We start from the raw sequence: 16,528 nt of genomic DNA, 5'->3' as shown, positions 1-16,528 counted from the left end.
TCTCCTCGTCGAAATCCACTCTCGATATCCCTGCTGCTGCTGCTGCAGCCTGCTTGGATGGATGCCTGCACGAAACCCTCCCCCCTATTGTGTCTGGCTCTGAGGTTTGGGTGGAATTTAAGCCAAGTTCGATGAAAAGGGAAGTGCGGGGAATCTCAACAGCCAGTACGTGAGATAAACAACGATTCCGACGGACGAAAACCCTTTTCCCCTTTTCCCTCGCAAGCTTTCTTCGATAGGTTCGCTCACTGTAGAGTTCAGCTCACTCTTATCAATACACCTCCTCCAGGGGGTTTTGTGTGTGTGTGCGTCCGACGATGATTATGTATACACACTCATAGATTGTGTTGAGCGCGCGTGATGCCTTTCGAAATTGATTTTTCCGAACTTAATTTCCCTCTGCACCTTCGTCACCCTTTTGCATAACGTTGAAAATTTCACTCGAAAATTCTTCGGATCCGGTTTTCGCGACACTATTCTGCCGCCAAGGGAGCGCAAATCGAACGGAAAAATATTGCAAGTGACCCCCCCGCACTCACACTCACTGCCCCAACTGTGAGTTTTCCACTCCAGTTTCCTTCACACCTCACACTCGCTGGCAATCGCAGTTGGCCAGTGCTGCGCTGCTGCTGCTACTCCGTACTCCGCGGTCGTCCCGATTCGCCCGAGTGTCTCCGCTGTGGCCGCGTTCGGCGTTCATCCGATACTAACTCGTCCTGACCGGTGGAGGATCGCAGTTGGCCACGAATCGGCACGGAACGCGCTCTCACTCTCTGTGCGCAGGCGCACCTGATCGCCCCCACTCACGAATCGCTCACTCACCGGGTGAACACCTGCCCGTCACCACGGACGGTTGGTTGGCCTGCCTGTGCGGTGAGAGAACGTAATAAACGTCCACAACCTGCTGTGTTATGTACCTACTAGTCGTCATCATCGTCATCATCAACAGAAGAAAAAAATAACGGTGGGGGATCCGAGCAGGCGGATTCTGGGTGGTGGGTGGAAAAGCGTGCTCTTGAACCGCAAGAAGTTATGTCGCTCTGTTTGTAATCCAAGTTGGCGCGGTGCAGCGGCAGCTTCATCCATCAGTCATGGCATGCTGAGTGTGCGATGGAGACGCATGGTGGGAGGATTGAGCTGAACAGGTGGTCAAACTTTTGGACAGCAATATGTCTGGTGTTTTGTTTTGGCGTTGGGAAACTGAAAATATAAAAAGGGTAAACGTGGTCGTAAATTATTCGCTGAGGAATTGTGGAGATTTGGGGAAATTAATTGCTGTGTGAAAGATTTTTGGTGAGCGATGATGGGAATGTTTTATTTTTATTTCCGTTGGAGTTTAACAATTCCATCCATATGATCACAGCTCTTAAAATATCTCTTTTACATACCGTCATCAGGGGTGACATCGGCTCTTGGTGTGAGGTTGGGTCATACACATTTCTGTTTTTTTATGACCCAATGTCACCGCTGATGACGGTACTTGTTAAGCTGTCTTAGTCTTTTAAAATGTGGAGGAAGGCGATTGTCCACGCTCCATACAAAAACGAATATTTTTGTATAGACATGTGGAACCGGTAACCATAACCAAATGAGCTAAAATTTTCAGACTTGACTCATACATACGACTTTTTTCTAATTCCAGTAATTATTCAGCAAACTTTCGGACAGAGATTAAAAAACATCCCAAAAGTTTTGTTTGATAAAGTTTTTTGAAATAGTTATATTTTTGCTACATATATGCACTGCCCATGTTCGCATAAATGTCCCAAATGCATTTTCTGCATGTTGAGCAGTACTTTACATATAAGTAAAATAAACGTTCTTATTACATATTTCCAAAAATATTAAATGTTTTTTTTTTCCAAAAAAAAATAATTGTTTTACTCATGTCCAAACGTGTGAAAATTTATCAATGAGATTTGTGAATGAAATATTTGTATATCAATTAGAATTAAAATATGGATAAATATTTAGTTTTATAAATTAAAAAAATAATAGATAAATAACACTTGAACATTTAAAATCTTGAGAAAGAGACTTTGATTTGATATCTTCGATAATATTGTTTTAAAATGAATAATACAAAAAAATAAAACAAAAACACAACACATTTTCTCTCGACACCATACAAACAATATATCAAAAGTGACAATTCATTTCGAATCATGACTTAAGGCCGTGGCAAACATTGTTTGTTTAAATATAAAAGTTTATTTTTTTTATAAAATTCCTATTTTTATAAAATTTAACAAATTGAAAAAAATAAACATTTTGGCGCTTCAAAAACAAAACATGTAATTTTTTTTGCAGCGTGTTCAGGGAGTCAGATTATAACGAGACAAAAAAATTCAACATGTTGAGTTGCATTATTTATTAATAAATTTACAAATCCCTTTTTACATAATTAGCAAAAAATACATTTTTTGTTAAACACAGTAAAAAAATCATGGTTATATAACATCTGGGTATGAGTACATCTTTTATGTAAGAAAAATAAATTTTCCCTCTGAAAGTATGTAAACTAGCCAATATTCTGTTTCAGTCTTAATTGAGGTTTTAAAATTCAATTGAAAATGAAAAAAGCACAATAATTTAACCACATTCCATCCCAACATTTCCCACAGCCTACTGTGCGACGACGACTGTGACCACATTTGCATCCTCGATGGTATTCAGCATAACCAAAGAAAACCACTTTCCTTTCCCATCAGTCTCCGCTTCTTTCCTCACCCAAAAACCAGTAGCCTACTTGATCGCGAGCAGCAGCAGCTTTGTGTATGTACAGAAGAGCCACTGACTGGCTGTTTCTGCTCCTGCTCCTGGCTAGAGGCTGTTGGTTGTTGTGTGGGCGGCAACGAGTGCTCTCGTATGTATTGATTTTCAAGACGACCCTGCCACCCACCACCCACAAAAAGGTTGAAGAGTTGCCCCTCCAGTGAGTGTTGATGATGAGTGCCAGACTCTTGAGAGAACAGTGTGTACCAGCTGAGCTCATGAAACACAGGAAGTGCAACCACTGACGATGACGACGGTGATGATGATGAGATTCATCCGCCTCGGGGCACTTGGGCCGATTCCAGCATCCAGCACAGTACAAGCTGGAAGCTAGGCCACGGAAACGAGGCCACCGCAGGTCCAGAGGGCTTCCAGAAGGGTTTTGTGTTTTGTTGCCACCATCATCAGCATTCGTCAGGATGAAAGCGAAAATCTGGATCAATTTTTGTCACTTTCCAGCGCGTTGTGTCGAAGTCGAACCTCCCCGCAGGGAACCGTTTTTGTTTTGACATTAAAGAGAGTTCCGTGCACAAGGACATCATCAGGCCTGCACAGAGTGCTAAAGAGACTACAACGACACGGATCAGAGCATAAAAACAGTAAAAGCAAACGGATTTTCCGGTGAATGAACCGGAAAAAAATCGCATTAGGAAAGAAAACAGTTGGTGGGAAATCAAAGTAGGCGCAGCAAAAAGATGAAGCGAATCCTGACCTGATTAAGAATTCTTGCAGCGCAAAGTTTAATCAGAAAGCAGCGGGCAGAAAATCAATACACTGCTGTTTGTGGACTTTTGGTCCCAAAAAGTCGAAATCGATTCCCGCTGGTGGTCAAACTAATTGCAAGGGTCTCCTCCTCGAATGTGTTTTGATTTCTTTCTTCTTCCCAACCGGAAATTCCCCCGTGTTTAATCATGTTTGGTGATTGTTGCTCAGCGGCTCAGCAAAAGAGTCAATATTTTGTGGTGCTGAGATTGAAGAGGTTGAAAAACATTTCCGCAACGAGCGTCGAATAATGCCGGAAAGTTGCGTCGAGCGGAACTTTGCCGGAAAGAAGGGGTTTTCTTCGGGGAGATTGAAATGTTTTTCTTTTGCGGATGGTTGGAATTCTTGGAATGGTTGGTGCGGAGAAAAAATAAGTTCAACTTTTTGAGCACAACACTAGGAATGTTTGAGCGAAAGTATTGCTCATCAAAGATAACTGGCGACTCATAATGGGACACATTACGCATGGAGATGGCAGTAGGCGTTGAGATAAATCATCATAAGCACGTGGCTATAGACAGAAAATGGGCTATCCATTTGATTGAATGGTCATGATTGACATATCCACACGTTAAAATAAGCGTTTATTAATTTTGAATTTGGAAATGTCATTTTCATAAAAAAGGTTTTATATGATTTTTATATCTGTTTTTTCACCCGTATGAAAGTAAAAGTGTCACTTTTTGTATTATATTTTATTCTCATCTAAGTCAAATTTCTCACAAACAATAGACTGATTTTGACTGATAGGTCGAACATTTTATTTTTTTATTGCCCCAATCATCGCTCGTAACAATGACAATTTTTACCATAACTATAAAACATGAATTATAATTTGTATGAAACCAAAAAGAATCGATAATCCGATATTTCTCACCCCGTTGCAACGTCACGGAGAAATCGTTATGGCAAATGAAAAGTTAGACCTAAACTTGGTTTTCCGTAGTTACTTCTTGTACAAAATTCAATTTCCAATCCGAATCTGTAATAATATTTAAGATTTAGAATGGTTTTGATATCTACGAGACATATTTCGCATATTTCGAAAAAAACGGAAGATTTTGTGATATTGTACGCCGGAATGTTTCATCTAAATCTTGACAAAAATGAAAACCCTCATAATATTGAACAGAAAAAAGAACTTAAACAACCTGTAACAAAAAAATGATCGAAATCTTCACAAAATATTAATTTTCAAGCAAATTTTGATTTATAATACATTTTTTTTTGTGCCTCAATTATAGCCGGCAAAATAAGATTGCAAAGTTAGAAAAAAATAGCTTTTGATTATTCAGCGTCATAAAAAAGATATAGAGTTTTCAAAAGTAGTGTATTGAAATAATCAATGAAACTCAAATATTCTGCCAACATTGCCAAAGGAACCATGAAATATAAAATAGACATGACTGTTTTTATATTTTGATGAACCTTATCTAAAATCGACGTGAAGAAGTGTTCAGAAGACATTATTAAGTTAAATTGCACCCCAAATCATCAAATATATAGTAATTTTCGAAAGATTCCGCTTGATTTGGCAGTGTCGGCAAAAAGTATGATTTTTACCGAGTATTTCGAAATGTCTATCTTGAACGCTCTGTAACTTTTGTTAGAAGCAATTTAGCACCATACTGTCTTCGGGAGAGTTGTTCAGGACATTCAGGGCTATACTTTTACGGTATTAGTTTCATGAAATAATAAATCATGAGTTTTGTAAATTAAAAAATGTGAAAATGCAAGTTTCCCCATAGTAATTTCCATACAAATTTCATTAGCTTTGCGCCAATCGTGGGCTTAACCAATCGCTCCCAAATTTTGGGAGGTTGTTTGCGACTCTAAAAGGGACCCAAAAAATGTGTTGCTGAAAAAAACAATTTTCGATTCCACCATGTTGAATCAGGTGAAAAAAAATGCCATATCATATTTGATGACATACTGGATTCATAAGGAACTTAATAATAAGTGGTACAGTCCAGACTCGATTATTCGAAGGCCATGGAAAACTTTCGGATAATAGAATCTACCGAAAGTCGAATCCCGACTATTTTTTTTCTTATTTTTCATTGTCGGGTTTGAGTATGACCTCTTAATAGAAAATAAAAAAAAACGAAAATATTTTCTTTTTTCAAGATTTAGTTATCCGAACTTCGGATAATCGAGCCTGTGCTGTATTCTGAAGTAGCCATCGGCGTTCTAGATTTTCATGCATTTTTAGAGCATCTTAATTTTTTATATGTTATTTTTTTCTATGCATATCTGTTGAATAAGAGTTCGGGTTCTAATAAATTACAAAAAAGGGGCAAACTTAAAAATTATGAAAATGTGTGACAATTAATCAATTATTTATTACGATTTTAATAAACCTTTCCAGTCACCACTAGTTTAAAACAATGAAAGGAACATAAAGTCAAAAGCCAGCGTTCATGACGAATTGAGTGCAATTGATTTTAAAATCTATAGACAATATTGAAAAATTCTTCAAGAACTAGACAATATTTTTTTTAAAGTTAGTGTGGCCTTTCCTGAGAATCTCTGAATTCAAGAATGAAATGGTGAGGAATGACCATATTTCGGTTAAAGTCACCAAAATTCAATAAACAACAACGACATGTAAAGAAGGGGAAAGAAATAAACCGAGACACGCAGTCATTTGCAGATGACTTTCCCCTAGGTCAAGATCATTCTATTTCGGATTCACAGCTGCAAGGAAGTGATAACTCGCTTAGAATAGTGACTCAGAACGCACTTTTCTATCATATTTCTGCAGATATTTAAAGCATCCACCCCGAGCTGACCTATTTAGTATCTTTCAACTGTTGAACCAACACACTTTCAAATATTATTTGCAAAAATGATTACATTTGTTTGGTAAGCTATCTATTTATTTTCTTGAGAACATGCTAAATTTATATTAAAAATTTAGGATTTTCACCACACTATTGGCACTAACCAAAGCCAATGAGCCACCCTACTGCCATCCGTTTGAAGACTTCACCAGCTGGTACTGGCCCGACTACCCGGTGGAAACCTGGACCGTCACCGCGGACATCACTGCCATGGATCAAATAACCGCCGATCATCAAAACTCCGATCAACAGTGCACCACGACGATCAACGTTCTGGTGCAAAACATTTCCTCGTTTTCCGCGTGGATCCCGGACGACGAAGACCGCCGAACTGTGGACAACCTCTGGATCGACGGCGCGGAAATTGACCGATTGGGGGTTCCACTGAATGTGGTGACGTTGCGATTGTCCAATGTGAAGCTGAACAATTTGATCGTTGTTTCGTTGGAGAAGGTTGAGTTTAGTTTGGAGAAGGTATTTTTGAAGAATGTTTCGTTAAAAGTGATGCCACAGAATGTTGGGAAGCTGCGCTCGTTGGATTCGTTGATCGCGGATCAGATTGAGTTGAAAGTGCTAAATTTGTTTGAGTTGAACATCTGAAATATTTGCAGAAGGTTCAGATAACAAACAGTAGGCTGATTTCGTTCTCAGTAGGCCATGCTTATCTTCCAAGTTTGTTCGTTTTAAACTTGAGTGGGAATCGCATTCAAGATGTTCCGGAAGATTTCGCCCAACTAAACAACCTTGGCGAGTTGGATCTTTCTAAGAACAAAATAACCTTTCTTCAGATGAGTGTCTTCAGTGGACTGAACAACCTCCAGAAGCTCGATCTCAGCTACAATCCCCTGATCGTAGGAGCCATTGGCGTCGTGCAACTTCCAGCGCTTCGCGATTTTTCCTTGCAGCACTGTAATCTGAAATATCTGGACGTTCTGTTCTGGCGAATGCCCGAGCTGCGCTCTTTCAACCTGGAACACAACGAGCTGAGTCACGTGGCTTATCTGGAAAACCACTTCAACGAGGATACTGTGCTGTACTCTGCTGGAAACATCTGGAGCTGTGACTGGTTGAAAGTTGCGACCAAGACGGTAGCGTTCAGGCAGACGGGCACAACTTCCAGTGCTCGCAACGATCAAGTAGGCGGTGTCGGGTGCGATAAGGGACTCGGACTCAGCGTGGACCCGTTCAACAGTGAGCTGCGCGAGATGGCTACTTTGATGGATCGCAAGCTGGACAGAATCGGGAAGCTGTTTGAGCGGATTGCTCGTGCGGTGGGAAAAGAAAATGTGTAATTTCAAATGTAAATTCCCAATAAAAGCTTGCCAACTTCGATAACTGTTACGCCTCGATTTCATCGACGACCCTGCGGGCCGCATCAAACTTGTGCAATTAACTAAATTGATATGGGGATACATGATTAATTCGGTGGCACTGCGGTGACCACCCCCCGAACCCAAATCCACAATCGCAAATAAAAAATAACTTCCACTATAAGGACGCGTCCATTCCGCCACGGTCACATCATTATCATTGTTGTCTCTCTTTTGTTGATTATTTGTCCCACCCTCCAGGACACACCACGTGGGAGGACGATAAAACAAAGCAGGCTGAAATTTGTCTCGAGTTACGTGTCAACCGTGCGCTCCATTTTGTTGCGCAAGCATGCGACGGCCTGCTTCGATCAGTCGGCCCGGTGCTGGTCAGCGGGGGAGGAAATGGATACGAGAGCGCCGTCTCGCTCGAGGGTAATAAATTGATGCGCGTGACAACGACAGTTTTGGGAGGACATTCCAGCCTCTTTCCGGGTCCGGGAGAGATCTCTTATTATGCGCATAGGTAATACGATTTACGCACTATAGCGGTTCGTCTGGGAAGTTACTTCGACGGGGGGAGGACACTAAATTATGTTGATTGGATCGGTCGGATGAATAAAGTAGTCATAATTTCAGGATTGTTCGCTTAGTTGTGGGAATTTACATGATAAAAACTTAAACAAATCTTTGGTACTTCTGGACGCAGTGATATGATAGTTTATTTCTAAATTAAAAGAAAGTGGGTGCTTAAACTAGATTATATTTCACATACAATGTTCGAAACCTTTCTCAGAGCCGTTTTTTCGTTCGTTTGATTATACGTTGACCTATAACTTATCAATAATTGCCTGAAGACGTCTATTTACCTCCTTAATGCTTCTACTCAACTGCCCACCACTTCGAGAAGGAGTTGGATCATTAAATGGATTTACTAAACAGGCACGACAACGGCCGTTTTCATTTTCAGATGGTCTTTGTTCAAGTTTAAAATGCATCGCCACGTCTGCCAACCAATCGCAACACCAATTTTCAACATTGGAAATCTGGATGATGGTGTCCTCCGAAAAATGGTTTCGCAAATGGTTAATATTACTGAGCATGTAGTTATTTTCCACGTTTAGTACTTCAAGATTTGGCATTTGCCAATACAATACATTCAGCGATTTTAAGTCACAATCATTCAGAGAGAGACGTTCAAGAGCTGGAAGTACCAGTGGAGAATAAGTGCTCACAGTTAGGCGGTTGAAGCTAAGATCCAGCACTTTTAAACTTTCAAGTCCATCAAAGAGGTCCATTTCTAAAAACTCAAGTCGATTTTTTGAAAAATTTAGTTTTTCGACAGCTAATAGATTATCAAGATCATTTGGAAGCGTTTGAAGTTTATTTTCGTGAAGGTCTAAATTTTCAAGAGAGTGGAAAGGACTACCAACTCTAAACCAAGACAGATATCCATTGGTAATTTCAAGAGATTTTAAAGATCCTTTGTTGAAGCTGTCCAAATCTAAACTTTTTATAGAAATGTTGTTTCCCGACCACGTGCGCAAATTGTCAGAATAATACGAAGGAAACCCTTTCATAGAAACATTTTGAAAATAAACAGCGCTCAAAGAACTTGGGAGGCTCAACTCAACTAAAATTGAGTTCGATATTCTTAGTGTCTTAGCTTTAAAGTAACTCATATCAGCCTTATGTAAAATACTGCGATCAATCCAAATATGGGTCACATACTCATATTTACTTTGTATGATAGTGTAAGAAGTGTCTATAGACAAATTTTGAAATACGGTTGATGATCTGCAGGGGTCGTCGAAAACTGATTTGAAAGAAGTTGGATATATCAACCATCTACTGATCAAACCATCCGGCCAGGTCCAATTTGTTGCGGGTACCCTTATGCAATCGCCAAGATTAGTTTTTTGAAACTCGTATGCTCTGGAAGCGCCAGCCAAAGTAAGCACCACAACTAACCTAAGAAATTAAAAAAAAAATGTAAAACACTTAATGGAAGTAAAAAAAAAGTATTCTCCTTACAACAAACACTCCATTTTCGATCAACTTTTCTGATAGCTTGGTACACCAATTTTAACTTGAGAGATTTCCAAAAACTAGAACTCCACCGGCTGAGAGTTGGAAATGGACTAACTGTTTTGTACACACATTTATGGACGTTTCTTGTTTTGGGTAACGGAGTGAATTTGCAACATTTTATCACAAAGAAAACAATGAACAGGACTGATAAAAGCTTCCGGTTAATTCTAAAGGAACATTTGAAAGGCGTTCAAATAAAAAAAATCAAATTTAGTTTTTTATTACATTAAAATCAAATTAAATCAATTGAATGTCACTATTTAACAAAACATGAAAATTCCCACACCCTTCTAAACAATCTTTCTTAAAACAACAAAGATGGAAATAATTCTGTTCACTTCTTTTCTTGAATTGATAAGCAAGTTTGTTGTCAACCAGTAATGCAATCGAAACATAGGTTGATTTTTTGTGCAATACCATTCAAGATTTTTTTGTTTTGTTTCAAAATCGTAAAAAAAAACAAGACATCAAAATTTGAAACAAATTTGTTTACTTCCTAATATTTAAGTAACTTGTAGATTATTTATGACTTCTTAACTTAATGAAATTTGAATAAAATGAATAGTTAAATAAAATATTTATTTAGCAAAGTTGCTTTAAAATAATCCAGAATGCTGGATCCTGAATTCTCAGACGACCCCTATATTTATCTGAGAAATTTAATAATCATCCTCCTTCTAGGTTACACTTATGCTTCTGTCAAAATTTCAAACCATCAACGAATTTTTCTATTTCCAATCTGCGGTAAAAAAATCAAAAATTGTAAGAATATCAAAAGAGCGCAATTTGATTAAAAATGCAATAAATAATGTTGGCTCTGTGCCAAGTATATAGAACAATAATATGAATTTTCAACGAAAAAATATTAAGTTGTTCCTCGATTTTTTAAGGTTACGCAAATTTCATGATTTTTAAATTTTAATTTTTCGATTTGGATGAAACTTTGTCCACGCATTCTCTATGTCATAAGAAGTATTTTTGCATCATTAGTTTTTTCCATAAAACTCTCCCGTTAAGTGTTTTGTATTTTTTTAAAGGTGACTGTCAAACAGTGATTACCCAAATCTATAATATTTTTATGACATCAAATCGTATATCCAATCTCCAAACCGCCAACATATCAACCTAATCCAAACCATATTCACCACCAACTCCGCGCGCGCCCTTCTTCGCGGCGCACTCGATCAACTCCCGTACGCTCGACGAACCGGTTCTTTGGCTCGACGATCGCGCGCTCACGCTCACAGCCACGTGCACGGACGCGCAAAACCCAGCCGCGGTGCACCTTTCGACTCTTTTTTTTTTTGGGGTCCGTTCGTGCTTCGGCGATCGAAGCACACCACGATCAAAAGAGTCAGTTGGTCACTGACAACTCGCGCGGGACGACGTCGTGGACTACTTGGATTGGTGAAGAAAACACAGGAAAGCGAACAGACAGGGGGGTGTTTTGCATATTTTTTTTGTGGTGGACACCTGGATCTGGGGACACACAAAGAAACGGGAGAGGGCTTCTGGACGGAAGTGCTTTGCGGTGTAGGTTGAAGCTTTTTTTTTGGGTGAGATTTGAAGTGGTGCTCGAACGCAACGCAACGAGAAGTTACACCTGTTGCTGAATTCCCGTTCGGACCTAGATACGAGAGCAAGAACAAGGTGTTTGTGTCCCGGGTAGTATTTGTGAGCACGGAGGTAAAAAGCGCCAACAGGTCGCCGTCATCTGTGTGTTGTTTTCGCTCGTTTCTGTGTTGTTCTTCGTATTGCTGGACGGTGAAGAGGACGGGACCAGCATATAAAAACAACACCAACACAACGGACTGTGGCCGCACTACCACCAACGTGAGCAGAACTCCAGAAGAGAGTTGAAGAAAGAAGTTGTTATAATCCGCCGTAACGCCGCGCGCAGCACAGCCAAGATCGTTGAGCGAGAGACTAAGCGAAAGATGTGAGGAGAATTATTCAATAAGGAAACCTGTTATAGAGTCTGCTACTCACCACCTTGCCGCGCACACCTCGTGGGTTCAATTTCCCAGGCCCCGTTAAGTTCAGTGCCGAGTTCCGTGAAGAGTATACTGTGCGCTGTTGGTCCGCAACTCCGGTCCGGATTTTGGCAGCCAATTTGCCGACCACCGAACCACTTTCCAGCGTTCATCTCGCGAAGTGCAACGCGCGTTTCAATATCAAATGGGATCAGTGGAACAAGCCACCAACGGCGCCCGATCGCAGCAGGCTGGCTACCTCGTCGTACCTCGCGTTCGTTGCTGAATCATGGTGATCGCCCCAACATGGCATACTGCGATCACCATTAATCGCGCGTGAAAGATACGTCCGAAAGTGCGTGCTGGACGCGTGGTGTGCAGTCTTAATTATCGCAGTTGGCGCCGCCGAAAAGAGCGACCCTAATGAGGGTCCAATCGCATGGCCAACTAAGGGGATCGCCGTGACGCGTGTTTCAGGTTTCTCGCTACTGACCAAGTTTCTTGACCTTACGGGGAGGTGGACGAACGCGCAGCGCCTACTAAGTGAACGCAGTGAACCAAGTCGCACCGACTAGAAGCGGTGAAGAGAATTCGCAGTGCAGAACAACATTGAACGCGATGCGTACTCGCTGAAAAAGGAGTTCAACAACCGTCATCAGAAGCATTTCGAAGAAGGTCACCCAACGAAAAAAAAAAGGGAACGTGAAAATAACACAAATCAAAACGATCAAGAGACGATCACATTGAGGGATAATTCAAGAGTTGAAGTCTGCTGAACGCGTAATGAAAGGCCACCAACCGTCATTCACAGCCATTCTTGAGCTGCGCAGCACAACAATGATGGGAACAATTCGCATCAAAGTTTAACCCACCGCGCAGCAAAAAAGAAAAAAAAAGGTAAGTGAATGTGTCTCCCTCCCCGACTACGAATTCGATTGGCCTTACTGAGGCGTCACCGACCCGTCAGATGGCGAATAGAGTCGTAAAATTATGGTTACTGTGATGGCGATGGTCATAAAGTTAGAGAGAGAGAGAAAAAGAAGTAAAAAAATATGCTTGCGATGACGGGTGTAGTGATCATTATGATGGTGCGGTCGGTCGCTAATGAAATTGGGTGAAAGGTGTGTGCAAAAAAATGCTTAATTGAAAATTTGGCAGTGCGGGAGCGTCGTTCACGCTCGTAAAGCTATATTTTGATTTATTAGTTGATACCTAGACACCTGTGGAATGTAGCGAGTGGTTGGAGAAACAAAAAAGGAAGTTGCTTTGGGAAAGTTGACTGGTTTAAGATAACGGTTAATTGTATTTGAATTTTGTTCTCATTTTTTGTTGTGTTATTAATGCCTAGTAAGCAACAGCTTAAATTGATCAGCATTCAAATGACAACAAAAAAGAAAAAAAAGGTAAGTGAATGTGTCTCCCTCACCGACTACGAATTCGATTGGCCTTACTGCGGCGTCACCGACCCGTCAGATGGCGAATAGAGTCGTAAAATTATGGTTACTGTGATGGCGATGGTCATAAAGTTAGAGAGAGAGAAAAAGAAGTAGTAAAAAATATGCTTGCGATGACGGGTGTAGTGATCATTATGATGGTGTGGTCGGTCGCTAATGAAATTGGGTGAAAGGTGTGTGCAAAAAAAAAATGCTTAATTGAAATTTTGGCAGTGCGGGAGCGTCGTTCACGCTCGTAAAGCTATATTTTGATTTATTAGTTGATACCTAGACACCTGTGGAATGTAGCAAGTGGTCGGAGAAACAGGAAAAAAAGTTGCTTTGGGAAAGTTGACTGGTTTAAGATAACGGTTAATTGTATTTGAATTTTGTTCTCATTTTTTGTTGTGTTATTAATGCCTAGTAAGCAACAGCTTAAATTGATCAGCATTCAAATGATTTTTTGTTATTAATTTTAAACCGACCAGACACAAAAAAGTCCCACATATGTTAGCAAATGATGATACAGTCCAGACTCGATTATCCGAAGGCCTTGGAAAAATTTCAAGTGACAAAAAAGAATTCTCATATTTTTGATTCAACTACGAAACGCCAAATTGGTGGTGATTAAACATTGAAAAAAAATGCATTTTTTAATTTAATAAGCAATCAACTATTCAAATTTGACTTAAATTAGGTCGTGAAATTTGAATTAATGTTAAAAGTAAGAAAATAACCAAAAAACAAATTTTAATTTGTTCATGATTTGAGTTTCCAAAGTCGAGTCTGGACTGTAGAGTAAACTGTAAACTTGTTTGAAACATATCGCGATTTATTTTTTGTTGAACAACACCAATTAATTTGAAATTTTTTTTTCAATTCAGCGTTTATTTTCTCAATAAAATGCAAAACCTTTTCTAGCTTTTATGTGTTGTTACAAAATAATGCTGAAGTGTTTTTAAGCATAAGAACACCTTAGTGAAATCGATTGCAGAGTTAATTTTATTCGGAATATAAATATTCCCGCTGATTTTTTAGGATTTTAATGCATATTAAGATATTTTGGCAAATGCCATCCTGTCGTTAGTACCTTCTAATAACTTTGGCTATCATTTTGAAAACGGGTGTACACCATTTGGCATAACGGGTTTTCCAGAAGGACACGTTTGGCATGATGGACATTTGGCATAATGGACGTTTGGCATAATTCATTTAAAAATCATCAAGGCCGTTTACTTTTTTTTGCGTTCAACTATTTTTTGTAGGAATAATAATTTATAGTTTTTAGCAAATAATTGCACTTCAAGACACGAGAAATATTTAAAAAAATCTAGCATCTCTAATTTTTTCACCAATAGATGCATTTTTCAAATACTTCTCAATAAAGCTTTTTAAAGCAATTTTTCGTACATTTATTTAAAATTTAAATTGAAAAATGAAAAATTTCCAAATTTTGTAAATTTTTCCCCTTTTCAAATATTTTGCAACAATTTTTTAATGCAATTTTCCTTTTTTTTTATTTAAAATTCAACCCAATAAAGTGCTGTAAGTTATGCCCTTCTTTAAATATTTTGCAAAAAGAAAATCATGCAATTTTGCCTTCTTTTATTTAAAAAAAAACTTAAAGAAGGAAAAAACTCTAAAAAGATATACATTTTTCCCTTCGTTCAATATTATTGAATTATTGAATATTTGACAATTGAGTTTGTTTATGGAATTGTTCCTTCTTTTATTTAAAATTCAACTTTAAAGTAAAATCTCTTTGAAGTTTCACATTTTGCCAATATTTAAATGTTTGGCATTTGCGTTATTTTTGTGTATTTTCCCTACTTTAAAAAATCTATTTATTTGCATTTAAGTTCTATGCAATTTACCCGTCTTTAAAAAAAATGCATAAACAATTCAATTGCAAAAAATTAACAGATTAAAAATGTGCAGAAATAAGGAGAAAAATTTAAAGAATACATCTTTAAGAAATCTTCCCTTCTTCAAGTTGAATACAAAAAAGAAGGGAAATTGCATTAAAAACTTAATTGCAAAATATTGTCAAAACGTCAAAAGATTCAATTTTGGAAAAAAGGGAAAATTGTGAATCTTTTGACAGATTTTAAAAGCTCAATCATCGAAAATTAAAATATAACATCTTTTAGACGTTTTAAGAGGTTTTGAATAAAAGAAGGGAAAATTTCAATAAAAATAAAACATTATTGCTAAATATTTTGAAAGGGGAAAAATGTAAAGCCATCAAGAGATTTTACCTTCTTTAAACTATTTTTTATATTATTTTTTTTTTCACTAAAAAGTTTTATTGTGAAATTTTCAAAAAAAAGTAAAATTTTTTTGAAAAAAACCATAATCTTTAAAAGTAATATAAAAAAGGAAAAAATATCTATTCTTAAAACAAAGAAACACTAATTCAACAAATCAAAAAAAAACATGTAATAAATATGTCAAACGTTCATTATGCCAAATCGGGTACACCCATTTTGTGTAATTGGTCATACAAAAATTCTCCATTATGATTTTCTGGTGTCTTTAGTAAATTTGTTGATATTGATAAGAACTATTAAAAAAGATACGCGGTTAAAAAATTGCTAATTAAAAATGAAATTTTCAGAAGTTTTCGAACGCATATTTTTAAACTGTTTCAATGAACGAATAAAACTAATGTCACCTTCAGCGATGAAAAACTAATACTCCATTTCAATTTGTAAGATTTATTCTGTCGTGAGTACATTGTAGTCAGAGGATTATCACATTTTCAGGATCCAGATTATAAAAAAAGATGTAAATGTATAATTTTGGTAATTAGAATAGAAATAAAATTAAAAATGAAACAGCAATAAATTTCATCATTTTTTCTATAATTGTATTTAATTTATAAATTCTTAAAAAAAATTTAAACAATTTTCAAAAACATTTATGTAACAAAAAGAACATCGGAAACTTTAGTCAAAAAGCAAATGAGAAAACAAATGTTGAAAAAAAAATGTTGACACAACATTGCTTCTTTCCTAAAATTCGTCAAATTTGTTAACGTCATGAGTGTTACAGCTAAATTATTATTATACCTTTACTCAATTGTTATGAGTCATCAATCGACTTCTTTGAATTATTGTTCCTTAGATATTGCAGTTAGAAAGAATAGTTTTTGAGAGTGTTTAAATATTACCAAAAGTCTCACCAAATTCAGTCATTATTAGAAGAAGTTGTTTTCAAGGTAAGAAAATAACTAATTGATATCAAAATCTGAATCAGACGCCTGCACGTAAAGAAAAGTCATAATAGGACCAGTAAATCTATAGAGGTAATGGTTCCATTGCTTTTGTTTTCATTGAAAT

At 37.8% G+C, this 16,528-nt stretch overlaps 4 protein-coding genes across 8 annotated transcripts in view; 2 read left to right on the top strand and 2 right to left on the bottom strand.

The window, feature by feature from the left end:
• LOC120423885 (neuroglobin-like) overlaps positions 1–16,528 on the bottom strand; it is a 109,202-nt gene that overhangs the window by 55,404 nt on the left and 37,270 nt on the right. Inside the window, exon 2 of one of the 4 annotated variants that reach the window (XM_039587857.2) lies at positions 540–1,200. The gene's annotated coding sequence lies outside the window, so the exon portion shown is untranslated. Of the gene's footprint in view, positions 1–405; positions 425–539; positions 1,201–16,528 lie in introns of those variants that run through there. The other 3 variants (XM_039587858.2, XM_039587859.2, XM_039587860.2) reach the window with 3 other exon arrangements.
• LOC120423901 (phospholipase A2 inhibitor beta-like) lies at positions 6,453–7,672 on the top strand (the record flags this gene model as incomplete). The annotated part of the gene is given in 2 exon segments (XM_039587882.1): positions 6,453–6,972; positions 6,975–7,672. Coding segments are annotated over 2 exon segments (1,218 nt in total), but the record flags the coding sequence as incomplete, so codon positions are not given.
• Positions 8,430–9,852, bottom strand: LOC120423900 (leucine-rich repeat and death domain-containing protein 1-like). Its single transcript, XM_039587881.2, has 2 exons — positions 9,725–9,852; positions 8,430–9,661 (listed from the first exon to the last, which is right to left on the bottom strand). Exons 1-2 carry the CDS (start codon positions 9,736–9,738, stop codon positions 8,521–8,523), a joined length of 1,155 nt encoding a protein of 384 aa, XP_039443815.1. The 5' UTR covers positions 9,739–9,852; the 3' UTR covers positions 8,430–8,520.
• LOC120423884 (probable cyclin-dependent serine/threonine-protein kinase DDB_G0292550) overlaps positions 11,141–16,528 on the top strand; it is a 36,399-nt gene continuing 31,011 nt past the window's right edge. For both annotated transcript variants that reach the window (XM_039587855.2, XM_052707457.1), the window contains exon 1: positions 11,141–12,651. The gene's annotated coding sequence lies outside the window, so the exon portion shown is untranslated. The remainder of the gene's footprint in view (positions 12,652–16,528) is intronic.

This window comes from Culex pipiens, chromosome 2 (assembly GCF_016801865.2).
Source record: "Culex pipiens pallens isolate TS chromosome 2, TS_CPP_V2, whole genome shotgun sequence".
Lineage (NCBI taxonomy): Eukaryota > Metazoa > Arthropoda > Insecta > Diptera > Culicidae > Culex > Culex pipiens.
The sequence above is the reverse complement of the archived record's forward strand: the minus strand, read 5'-3'. Positions and strand labels throughout refer to the sequence as shown.